Source organism: Mercenaria mercenaria, chromosome 2 (assembly GCF_021730395.1).
Source record: "Mercenaria mercenaria strain notata chromosome 2, MADL_Memer_1, whole genome shotgun sequence".
Taxonomy (NCBI): domain Eukaryota; kingdom Metazoa; phylum Mollusca; class Bivalvia; order Venerida; family Veneridae; genus Mercenaria; species Mercenaria mercenaria.
The window spans coordinates 99,333,910-99,346,147 of record NC_069362.1 but is presented as its reverse complement, the minus strand read 5'-3'; the positions used below and the strand labels follow the sequence as shown (position 1 = coordinate 99,346,147).

The window sequence follows — 12,238 nt, the reverse complement described above, 5'->3', positions numbered from 1 at the left end:
ATAGTTACCTACAGAAGTTTTGTCATTCTTCTTAAAAATGGGAACAACCCTGGCTAATTTGAGATCATCTGGTACCACACCTTGAATGAGGGACAAATTTATGACATGAGCAAGAGGTTCAGCAATAATGCAAGCTCCATCTTTTACAAAACGGGAAGGTATACCATCTAAACCTGTAGCTTTATTAGCACCTAGCTAAGGTAAGTATTTCAATACCTGATTTTCAGAAACTAGTGAAAAAGAGTAGTTATTCAAAAGCACACCTAAACTGCCATAAAACTTATTAACCCTAGCCGGCAATTTTTCAAGAAGTTTTGAGGCAACTGAAGTGTAGAATGTATTGAAAGAGTCAGCAATAGTTTCCTTATCAAAACAATTATTACCATCAATATTCAGACATATGTTGGAGCTTGAAGAAGATAACCCTTTCTTAGAAGGTAAGCCAAGATTTTTAAGGATAGCCCACAGTGATTTGGAATCATTTTTATTTTCTTCAAGATTCTCGGTAAAAAAGCTTTTCTTTGCCGAATCAATCAAATATTGTTTTTTGTTACGTAAAGATTTAAAAGTACAATAGTTCTCATCACTTCTGACTTTTCTATATTGCTTAAAAGCTAAATCTCTCTGGTTTATTGCATCTAATATATCAGCATCCATCCTTTGTTTGATACGCAGTTGCTTAACTGGTGCAATATTGTTAACAACGGACATATAAATGTTCTTAAACTGTTAGCTTAGTATCATTGTTCAGAAAGTAAATAATACTTATTCCCAATCCACACTAACAATTGCATAAAACTCTTAACTAGCGCATTTTAAGATTTTATGGAACTGAGTGTTGTAATTATTTCGCGTTAACGCGATTGGAAATACTTATATGAAACATTTGCGCAATCAAAATCGTTTGATGTTTTTGTGACCTAGTAACTGGTTACAATATCTCCGAGTTTGAGAAGTATTTTTGGGTTCTGACAAAATATTTTAAATCTAATCAAGTAGATTTAACATTATTATTTTCATTAGTTATCGCTGTGTAAAAAATTCTTAATCAATCAAAAGTTTTTGTACTAAAGATTGAAGTACAGATACCACGAATTTTCATAGCTTACAGATCCGTATTGCATTATAATAATCCTCCTGCTTTACTTGTTTGATAGCAGGTAATAAATGAATAACTTCAACACACACATGTCTAAAATTTAACTAATATTTTCATAAGGTTGAAAGTTATTACATCGTTTGAACACTTTTGACCTTTCGCGTAAAAATATCAGTTGTGATCACTAAGATGGTTTCTATGTGAAAAAATTTTATGACACATATCAATACAAGAGTTTAAATACATCACATTAGTATCAGCTGTGATTCAATATTTTCAATTTTGACTCGGCGTTGTTATATTTTCTCGTCCTATGGGATCATGGAGAACATTCAATTTAAATTTACTATAATTGGAGTCCTCTCAGACCGATGCAAGGGGGCGTGAGGGGTGTTGCACATTTCACTACTTCTCATGAACAGACGCAATCAGAGTCTGCTATTATATTACTTGGTTGTGTTCCATGCTTCCGACAGATCTTTTCAAAGATTTCATCAGCCGTCTTAAAGTGCCGCGTGGTGCCTGTAAAAATTTCCCCCGTATATGGACTCAGTGTTCTTAAATCTCACCGGGACTGAGCTATTTTGATTTCTGTCTTCTGGCCTGTTTCGTCAGGCCCTTAATGGTGTTTCTCTTGTTGCTCCGTCTTCAGCAAAGGCACTGAGTGCACGCGTTTTAAGTTCATAAGGATTGTTTTTATATAAATATACAAGAGTATTTTTGTGTTTTACATAACATGCCTTCTGTTGCCAATGCGTATGTTAGGGTTTCACCTGGCGGGAATAACTTTCACTGTCATGTGACTTTGGAACATAGTGGTTGTAAGAGTGAGGTTAAGTGCACCATAAACCGGCGATGGTTTTGCCACTGACCATTCCAAGGCGGTACCCCGATATGTTCCTTTATTTGTTCGTTTTGTCCTAGTGTGTTTGCTTTGTGTGAGTGTATGTTGGTGTGTTTGCTTTGTGTAATAGTGTTTGTATGTTGGTTATGTGAGTGTCAACGTTTTTGTTTGCTTTGTGTGAATGTGTGTTGGTGTGCTTGCTTTGTGTAAGTGTTTGTGTGTGTTGGTCATGTGCGCGTCAACGTTTGGGGAGGCTGTTTTTTATGGAACGATGCTTTCCCTGTTGGATATTTATCCTTGTTTTTTGTAATATTTTCTCGTCCTCTGCGATCATTGAGAACTTTCCATTTCACTAATATTTTCTGGTTTACATTCCGATTGTTAAATGAAAATTCTTAATGTATCTTTCAATTTTAACCATTCCGGCAAAATATCATTTTATTTTTATCAAACACTCTGCGAATGAAAATGGAATTTTCGCTAAAACACAAGAGCGGAATTGACGTTTTTCTTGTAATATATCAATCATGTTTTGCCATAATAGCATCAATTACGCATTTGCATTAAATGAAATGAACTCTTTCTTTCGATTTTTGTACAACATTAATCTGTTTCTACATTTTTTCACTATTGTCCTCTATAGAGAAACATGGGTACAATGGGATGTGAAGCTAGTTCAAATTGCTCTTTTTAGAAAGAACATAGAAATAGGTTTAAACAAGTACTGTAGTAAGTACAGTGCTTTCTGTCTACAACAACACCTGTTGGGAGACGGAAAATTTGTTTGTTTTTCCGAGAGGGTAGTTGTAGAGAGGTCAAATAAAGAACAATAAGCATATCTTGGAGCCAGTATCAAGTGTTGTTGCAAGGAGGGAATTGTTGTTCAGAGGGCCGATGTAGAGAGGGAACCCTGTAATTTATGAGATTCAAATTAACAATTGGTGGGATACGTATTGTGCTCATACTGATATCAAATTACGAAATATTAGAAAATAAAAAGGTTTTATTTTACAAAACAATATCTACAACCCAATAAATCTAACTTTAATGTTAAGAAACATGTTGAAATCTAAATGTAATGTTAAGAAATATGTTGAAATTTAAATGTAATGTTAACAAGCATGTTTAAATCTACATGTATTAAAACCATGTTACTGATTCGGTGAACCTAACAGCTGTTCGAAGAAAATGAAGAGTGTTATATGTATCTTGATTTTAACACTTTTCGTTTATTATTAAATCTATATTTACAGTCATTTTCTAAGTTTAAGCACAGTTACAACTAACTTCCAGCAGTGACGGTAACAACATTTGATGTCATAACAAAGTACTGGCAAAAATGACCAGTTACCAGTTACCAGTTTGGATCTGATAACTTTTCTGGTGAATTTAATAATAAAACAGTTATTGTCAATTAGGTTTTGGTCGAAAAACGAACATAAAAAACCCCGAAACGCATTTAACATTTAGCCTGCTGGCGGCAAGTGATTCTGCCTTTGTGACCAGTGCAGACCAAGATCAGCCTGCACGTCCGTGCAGTCTGATCATGGTCTGCAATGTTCACTATTCAATCAATAAATGTTCATGGAACATCTCTTCAAATAATAAATGGTACAGACCAGAAGGACAAGTCCATTTTAGAAATTTAGCTGGCTAAAGGTTAACATAAAGCCCTTTGGACTGCTTTATTTAATGACTTCGTTATTCGGCATTGGTTTACATATCCATGAAGACCAGAAAAAATATCAAATCTATGAACAAACTTATAATACATGTGTAGAAATGACATTTTATCATATTGTATCTATAAGTTTTACTTAAGATGTCACAATATTCTGCATATATGAGATTGTTTTGTGTCCGTGTTTTCGGCCGTTTTGGGTTTGTCAACCTTTCTCGGGAGCGGGAATTTCAGTCGGCGTTTCTCTTGGGCTTTTACTGTCGTCTGGATGGGTGCCCGTATTGGAGAATGCTGTTGAAAGAATAAATGGATATTAAAGCAAACTGAATGGCGGCACATGTTTATTATGATGTTATCTGAAGGCGAAAACACAAGTGGTCAAGAGTATATTTTTTCTGAACGGACTGTGAACATTAGACGGTCTTTTCTGTGTCTTGGCGAATATATATATTATACGGTTACTTTAGAAACATATTACATAAATATCAGGCGACTATGATGTATTTTGTATTCGCTTAAAGCATTTAATACTTTTTGAAAGGACATTTGCTCGTGATTTTATAACTGTAACAAGCTGATGATATAAAGATTATGGTATCGAGGGATTTGGTTTATGTTAACATTTGTCACTTTACTTTCTTTTACCAGACAGTGAACGAATACAAAATATTTTTAGACCTGGATTATCTGTGGTATACTGGATACTGATGACTCCCGGCGCCGTCGTGCCGGCACTGTATATGTCACTGGAACACGAGATCTTTGAGATGGTTTTGGCTTGATGGGTAGATGGTGTCCTTCTTCACTGCTAAAGTCTAAATATACAGCAGAGACTGCAATACGCCATAATGTAGCAACTTTATCACGCAATAAAATCGTCTAAACCAATTCTAAGTTATTGAAATTGTGTTCATTTTATTTTTAGTGAAATAGTCCTATTTCTACAAATTAAAATTAGTTTTTTTAAATTACCGTTTTGTTTCTAAAATGTTTCTCAAAATAATTCCAAACAATGAATCGTTAAAACCGAATGCTCCCCGATGCATGTGCTTGTCCCAATATAGGGAGTAACGTATTAGAAACAAACAAAAAATGGAGATAATAAAAATAAGAAAATTGAATAAAGGGAGAAAATTTAAGCAAGGGGCATTAAGTGAAATTTTTGCCTCTATCATTTTGTAAAGTTTCAATGAAATGCCATTAATATTTTTCAAGTAATGCTCCGGACAAACAATATTTGGTATAATAAAGTGAGATAATTAAAAAACTAGGTAAAGTAGTGTTATGGTTCTTTGACACTGCACTTTCCGTCAATGGCCTCTATCATTTTGTGAAGTTTCAATGAAATACCATTAATACTTTTCAAGTAATGCTCCAGACAATCCTTATTTTGTATAATAAAGAGAGATAATTAAAAAACTAGGTATGGTACAGTTATGGTTCTTTGACACTGCACTTTTCGTCAATGGCTTCTATCATTTGTGAAGTTTCAATGAAATGCATTTCTTTCAAGTAATGCTCCGGACAAGCCTTAGTTTGTATAACAAAGGGAAATAGTTAAAAAACTAGGTAAAGTAGAGTTAAGGTTCTTTAACACTGCACTTTCCGTCAATGTCCTCTATCATTTTGTGAAGTTTCCATGAAATGCCATTAATACTTTGCAAGTAATGCTCCGGACAATCCTTATTTTGTAAAATAAAGGGAGATAATTCAAAAACTAGGTAAGATAGCGTTATGTTTCTTTAACACTGCTCTTTGTCTCAATGGCCTCTATGATTGTGTGAAGTTTTAATCAAATGCCATGATTAATACTTTTCCAGTAATGCTCCGGACAAAAGTGTGACGGACAAAGCGCCAACTATATGCTCGCCATTCGTGGAGCATAAAAAATCCAGTACATTGCTAGCTTTTGAAATATATATTTAACTGATGAAAAGTCCTGAAATAATACCTGCAGGATCCCGAAGTATAGTAAGAGATTCTGTCAAAGCTTTTATATCATAAAACGTGCAAAATGCAAAAAGTTGTAAAACTTGTTTTGACTATGTGTTGCAGGGCCGTTATATTTTGGTAAAAGGATAAACACTAAGTCGAAGTTCAAAGGAAATCTCTAAAGGCAAAGAATCCAGCATCAGAATAAAAGTATAATCAGTCTTAGTCAAATATCGAACGAAAACCAGTTGAAAACATATTTTTCACCTGATAAGTCCTGTTGGCTATCGATCGTAGACGGATTTAGTCCGTACACAAGGCTTCCCTGTATCGATATGACTGACAATGCATTATCAACTGGTTTCGGTGGTTTTGGCCTGGCTGGGGAATTGTGCAGGCATATTATTGGGACATAATTGTTGTTTGCGAGCATGACACCTATGCGGTCCGCGGTGTCTGTCATCACAAGACCAAGTACCGGGTAGTGGGTGTCAAACATGGTGAGCTGTGTTCCACGCCTGTAGTTCCAGACACGAATTGTATTATCGAGGGAACCTGATGTAAGACGAATAAAATTATGATTTTATAGTCATACTTGTTAAAGAATAATACTTCTTTACTTCTTCAAACTAAAACAATTCAAATAATAACCATGTGCTTATTTTTCCATATTTCCAAACTTTTAGAAAGAGATTTTGATTCAGTAAATGATATATGAGCAAGTTTGATGGATATGATATTAAATAACGTAACTGTATTTCAAACAACATAATTACGAAAAGAATACATTCCCAAATCACATTTTTTCCGCATCTGTTTCTGCACATGTCCCCACTTTTTCTCAAAACTTCCTTATCATTAGTCATAAATTCCTAATGACCATTTGAAGTTATTTCCATTTATTTTCAATAAGGAAGTTCCCATTTTTTATCAATTTCTTTATCGCCCTTGTAATTTTAAGGTAGTTCTGCAAGTTTGAAAAACCGGAAGTGATGGCGCAACGTCTTTTATCCGGAAAACGTAGAATAAAACCTGGATTCGGCGTACGGAAATGAAAATCAGTTTATGACTTAATGGCAACCTGTGAATTGATTGATTAAAATGGCACTGTTACTATCTTTCTAAAGTTAAAATATCATATGAAAACATATGACACGTTAAATGATTCAAAATAATGTCTTAAATATAGTTTGAAATGGGCATTTCACTTTAGTCATGGCCAAATATCTCAAAAGTAAGCACAGGGACCTATACATTTTATTTCACCATATTATAGGCCATATGTTTATTTACCTTTGTGAGAAGTTTCACTAAAATCTACATTTTAAAAAAAATTCTATTCGCGAAAATGTTATGAAAGTTGCGATTTTCCCATAGACTCCCAATATGAAAAATTGCGTAAGATCCAAATTTTTCATATTAGTCTAGCAAAAAATCAAGCACACGACCCTATCTTTTTATTTGCTGAATTTTAATACATTTTGTATATTCTGAAGTTTTGAAAACTCAGAGTTTAATCAAATTCTACATTGTAGAAAAAATTTCGATCCGAAAGTGCAGAACTACCTTAACTCCATTATTTTTACATTGAGACTGCTGTGGCACTTTAAAAGACTCAGACTATTAAAGGTAAAATGGAAGTATAATAGGGGACTTTGAAGGTTCAAATTAAACTGGGGCCATTTCCATATGGTCAGATGGTGAGCCGCTAACTAATGAAAAACTGGTTACCAGTTGCATTCTTGCGCAATGCCTGGACTAAAAGAAATGACACGGAAAGTAAATGTGCATAAGACACACTTGTCCAATCAGTCATAATGGCTTCAGTCCTCTCAATAATGGTGACAAGAGAGCATAAACAAACATTAAAATAAACTTACAATTATATATAATTTAGAACTTAAAATACCTGAAATCAAAACAGAATCGTCTGCTGTCAAGTTAAGACACGTGACCTTGTGGAAATGTCCGACGAGTTTTTTCTCTATACTGCCTAATGTGAGACTACACACGTGGATAATCCCGTCATCTCCCGCCGCAAGTATCGTCTCGTTATCGCACGTGATTGCCAAGCAACGAACTGAAGAACTATGGTCAACGACAATCTAAATGTAGAGGGAAAAGAAAACAATGTTTGATAACAAAGTAAATGATATATGGTAGAAAGTCTAGATAGGTCAGTAGATTATTAAAATCACAAATAAATGGCTTTTTGATTAAACTAGTGCCTTTTTTCGAGAAAGGTGTGGTGGGGGTGGCTACAGCGTCTATCACTGTGGCAGACGTGTTCCAGTTTAAAAAGGAACACATTATTACTTTACTTAGAAATCGAGACTAACGGACGTTTGTTGAAGATAGGTTCCATCACATCCCACTTCTCATTAATGTTTGCATAAAGGCTCAAAAATCCGAATTTTAACATTCTGATCCGCACTCTTTGTTGTGAAAATAAGTCATCCACTGAGATAGAAGTAAACCCCTTCCGGTGAGGAGTAGTCCGATATACCTTTCACTTTGTTTTCTTAGTTGGATCTATTTATGATATATCTGTGAGACTTGGTGACCGTGTCCTTCATTCGTCAACAACAAATGACCGCGCATGTACGTATTCAATCTGGGAACAACTTTAAATGCTTCATTGTTATCCGTACATGTAAGCATATATTTTCACTAATATAAAATATTTCAATAAGATGTCACAACTTAACTCCGGACGTAAAAAGTGTTCATCTTGACCCAACCAAAGTTGTGTAGCATGTGACACGTGCGACATGTGATTTCATGTCAAATGTATGCTCATGCAAAATTGGAAGTCTTCAAAGGCCAGCAATGTTAGCTTGACATGATAGCTGTAAATCCTTAAACATTTCAACAACCCCGTTTGAAATCCAACTTGCAGACACTGTATACATTATGAACCAATACAGAGCTGTAGCGAGGATAGCTTGTCTAATAATATAGACAGACAGAGACACCAAATCACCAACAAACAGCTTGGAATCACACAATTGCAGCTCATTTGATAGCTCTATCGGCCTACCGCAGTACATATCAACTCCACGCCAACCGAGTACGGCTCTAACAGCCCCCGAACTGCTAAAGTTTACTAGTATGTGCAAAGCATATACCAGTCTGGATTCTACTCAGCGAAGTAATTTTATTCACAGTCAAAACTTGGCTTTCTTTAAAAAGAAGTCATTGAAATACAGCTGATCTTTTATGACTACAGTTTTTTTTTTGGCTGGACTGACCGGAGATCACCACGATGGACAGAGGTAACGTTCAGCACATCTACCGAGTTGTCTGTTGCCTAGTTCTCCGCAAATTGTTCTTGAAGGGAGTGTGTAATAGCTATATCGAAGACCTGCAGAGGGATTTCCCAAATTCTACAATCTGGATTGCAGGTGACAATAATCTATTTGGCACTGACTGGGACAGCAACGATTTTTCACTTTCAATCAATAGTTGCCTATTAGACGCAGGTCTTGTCCTGATATGCAAAGCTATGCCAGGAGCTAGTAATAATAACTTTGCATATATGAAGATAGCTCCAGAGGCCCCAAGGAACAGACATTCTAAAATGCTTTTCTCTGTTAAAACACGCTTACGCTAGAATGACGTCACGTTAAAGTGTGGTGACGTCAAAGTTTTTGTTGCGACAAAAAAGAGCGCTATTATATTTTATCTACTGTTTAAGATTAAGGGCATATTAGAATCGAAATAATATATAGCAAAAGAGTTTTTAACACTATTTATACACTCGGGCGGTAATACGTCGTACAAATAATTTCACTCGGACTGCGTCCTCGTGAAATTATTACGCCCGACGTATAACCGCCCATCGTGCATAAATAGTGTTGAAACACTCTTTTGCTATAACTTATTTCTTAAATCAACAAGAAAAGTACTGCTTTGGCTGAACGTATACCTTCAAACTCTCCGAGATAATGTTCAAAGTTTAATCTCATCGTTCATGACTAACAATAACACGAACTCTGACCCATCAAAATGAACAGCCTGCAGCGAGCGACACTTCACCATTATATTAGAAGAAACGGTATCCTCTAAGATGAGCGCTACAAGATTCAGTCAACCAAACTGAGGTTTCTTGAATGCCCTCTTCCTGCGGCGTGATTAGGAGTTGACCTTTCCTGCTAGTGATAAATGGTCGACAGAAAACAAACACGTTACATATAAGACATCGTGAACATTGAAGCAAACAAGAGGCTTTATATCGTCACTAAATAGAAGCGCTGCGACAGTAGTGGTAAAACCCCAGTCCGCGGAAAGGGTTTGACAAACCATCACCAAAATAAGGTCATCCTTAATCAGGCAGCTAATCAGCAATTGCACCTCTTATGACGAGAGACATCCCAGACTTCGCAGACATTCTATACCATTATGGATTACTTCTCCATCAGTTCTATATCCCTCCATATACGACTTCTCCATCAACAAGGCCGTCGTAGAAACAATACTGGTATATCTCAAGCCCTGCAAGGCCGCTGGACCAGAAAACCTTCCTACATGCATTAGTCTGCATTACGTGTTGTTTGAAGCTCACGGAAACACGAAAATACTCAATAGGGATATGTTCTTTACGGTAACAATAAGAAGGGAAACAAGAAAAATCTATGAAATTGTAACTCATACATATAATATATTATACAATATTTTCTTGAATATTTTCTAATACATCGTAAAAAGGGGAGTGGTGGACCAGCAGAGTCGCCCTCTCAACCCGGTGATCGTGGGTTCGAGTCCCACTGGGGTTACGAACATGCTTTCTCATATGACACCAGTACTGTCTTTTCCAGAAAGTGGACTCGAGAATGGTTCAAACGTGAAGGTTACATCAATATCGAGCTAAAATAAGATAGTATGAACTGATGCATTAATACATTACATTTAATGCATTACTTCTCAACTCATTGAATTACGATCTATTTCACACTGGGGACGAATTATTGGATTACAATATCTCTAGTTACCTAAACTGTATGCTGACGTAATTAAAAGTACTAGTTTTCTTCTCTTTGAATATTTTATACCGGATGTTAATTTTAGGATTTTAACAGTACATCGGCGTATTTACGTGCCACTAATTATATGGACCACTTAGCTGAAGGAGCTGATCAGTGTTTAATTACAATTACGCTGGTTTCATTATTACTGGGTTAATGACATTGTTTACTTAGTTTATATTCTGGTACCTCCGTTGTATAAAAATCTACGTCATGAGCGCTTATGCTCGCCCGTTTCAAAGAAGTGCGTAAGTTCTCTCCAAAGTACGAAGTTTAAAAACACATTTATTTCAAAGGCTATAAGTCGTATCGTTTTATAAAGGTGCCGTTAATTCAATTTTAAGTCAAGGCTATGTTATTTATGTTTAACTCCTCTTCTACGAATACCCGTATACTTATAGTGAATATACCTAAAATGATGTTTGTGAAACACCTCGTACCAAAGTTCTAACTTTGTCTTCAGTAGGCTTCATGAAATGGGCTCCAGTTAAACAAAATTGGGCTATCATTAAACCAATTGCATATAAGACATCTAAGAACATGCAAATATCATTTTCCCTCGTTTAATGCCTAAAATGAAGTTGTAAGGGAATTTTTAGCAGGGAAATGAATAGAAAGAAAAAGACATTTAGTTTGGCACTAAGTAAATATAATATAATGTAAAATTTTCACTTAAACAATATCTACGGAACTATGTGATATATGTATATTTACAAGTAATTTTCATATATGCAATGTACAATGAAAACTGTCAAAACAATTGCTTTATTCGAGTATTATTATTATTATTATACCAGATTTATATAGCGCCCTTTTCATGATCAATTTCACGTTCAAAGGCGCTTTACATAGTTCAAATGCAGCCACACAGGGCGCATAATTCATCCTCTACTAGTACAGACACAGAGCGATCTGACCAGAGGGACAGAGTGAGACAAAGCCCCCACGACAGAGAGATCAGAAATCAGATACAGGCTTGTCCGGCTAACTTAGCCTAGCTCGTTGCGAATAGACAGCCTGGTTCTTTAACGTGCCCAGTGTATAGCACTGATACACGCAAGGATTGCCTGGGTTCCTGACCAGTACACCTCTAGTTAGGTGGGAAACACTGAAAAGCGTTTCTGAAAATTCCCGAGTAGCTGCCGGGGATCGAACCCCCGACCTCAGGATTGGAAGGCCAGTGTGCAAACCACTGAGCTATCCGTCCACCTATATGTAGTATGCTACATTACTGCACATTTAATCGAACAATAAACTTGCTGACATTAAAAAATTGTTGAATATGCTTATTATTGAATTTTCTAATTCTTCAAAAGATAACACAATATTTTGATAAATGCAGCTTAAAACAGCCTGTATAGTTTTGTTTTCAGTAGCTAATTTATGAAAGAACTGACTCTATTTCAAGGGTGTTTTTCAATGAGTTCTCCACTCGATGTAACAATTGAAGGTATATATGCTGCCGTAAAGTTAAATGACATATTGTTAAATAGATTTTTTTCTGTTTCAAGGCGATCTCAAGTTCATGAAATTTAACGTACATCCGAAAGCATGTTGCATTAAGAAGAACAAGCATTTTGTGAATGAGATTTCTCCATTTCAAAGACGTATTTTACCGAGATCTTACGGCCAAGAAATTTATGTTGCACACCTGGCGG

At 35.7% G+C, this 12,238-nt stretch overlaps 1 protein-coding gene across 1 annotated transcript in view; it reads right to left on the bottom strand.

The window, feature by feature from the left end:
- Window positions 1-2,773: 2,773 nt before the first annotated feature.
- LOC123562408 (protein qui-1-like) overlaps window positions 2,774-12,238 on the bottom strand; it is a 51,692-nt gene continuing 42,227 nt past the window's right edge. The window contains exons 21-24 of the mRNA XM_053537351.1: window positions 7,466-7,661; window positions 5,824-6,111; window positions 4,303-4,439; window positions 2,774-3,915 (exon numbers count right to left, since the gene is read on the bottom strand). Coding sequence (XP_053393326.1) covers window positions 3,769-3,915; window positions 4,303-4,439; window positions 5,824-6,111; window positions 7,466-7,661 — 768 coding nt within the window. The 3' untranslated portion in view covers window positions 2,774-3,768. The remainder of the gene's footprint in view (window positions 3,916-4,302; window positions 4,440-5,823; window positions 6,112-7,465; window positions 7,662-12,238) is intronic.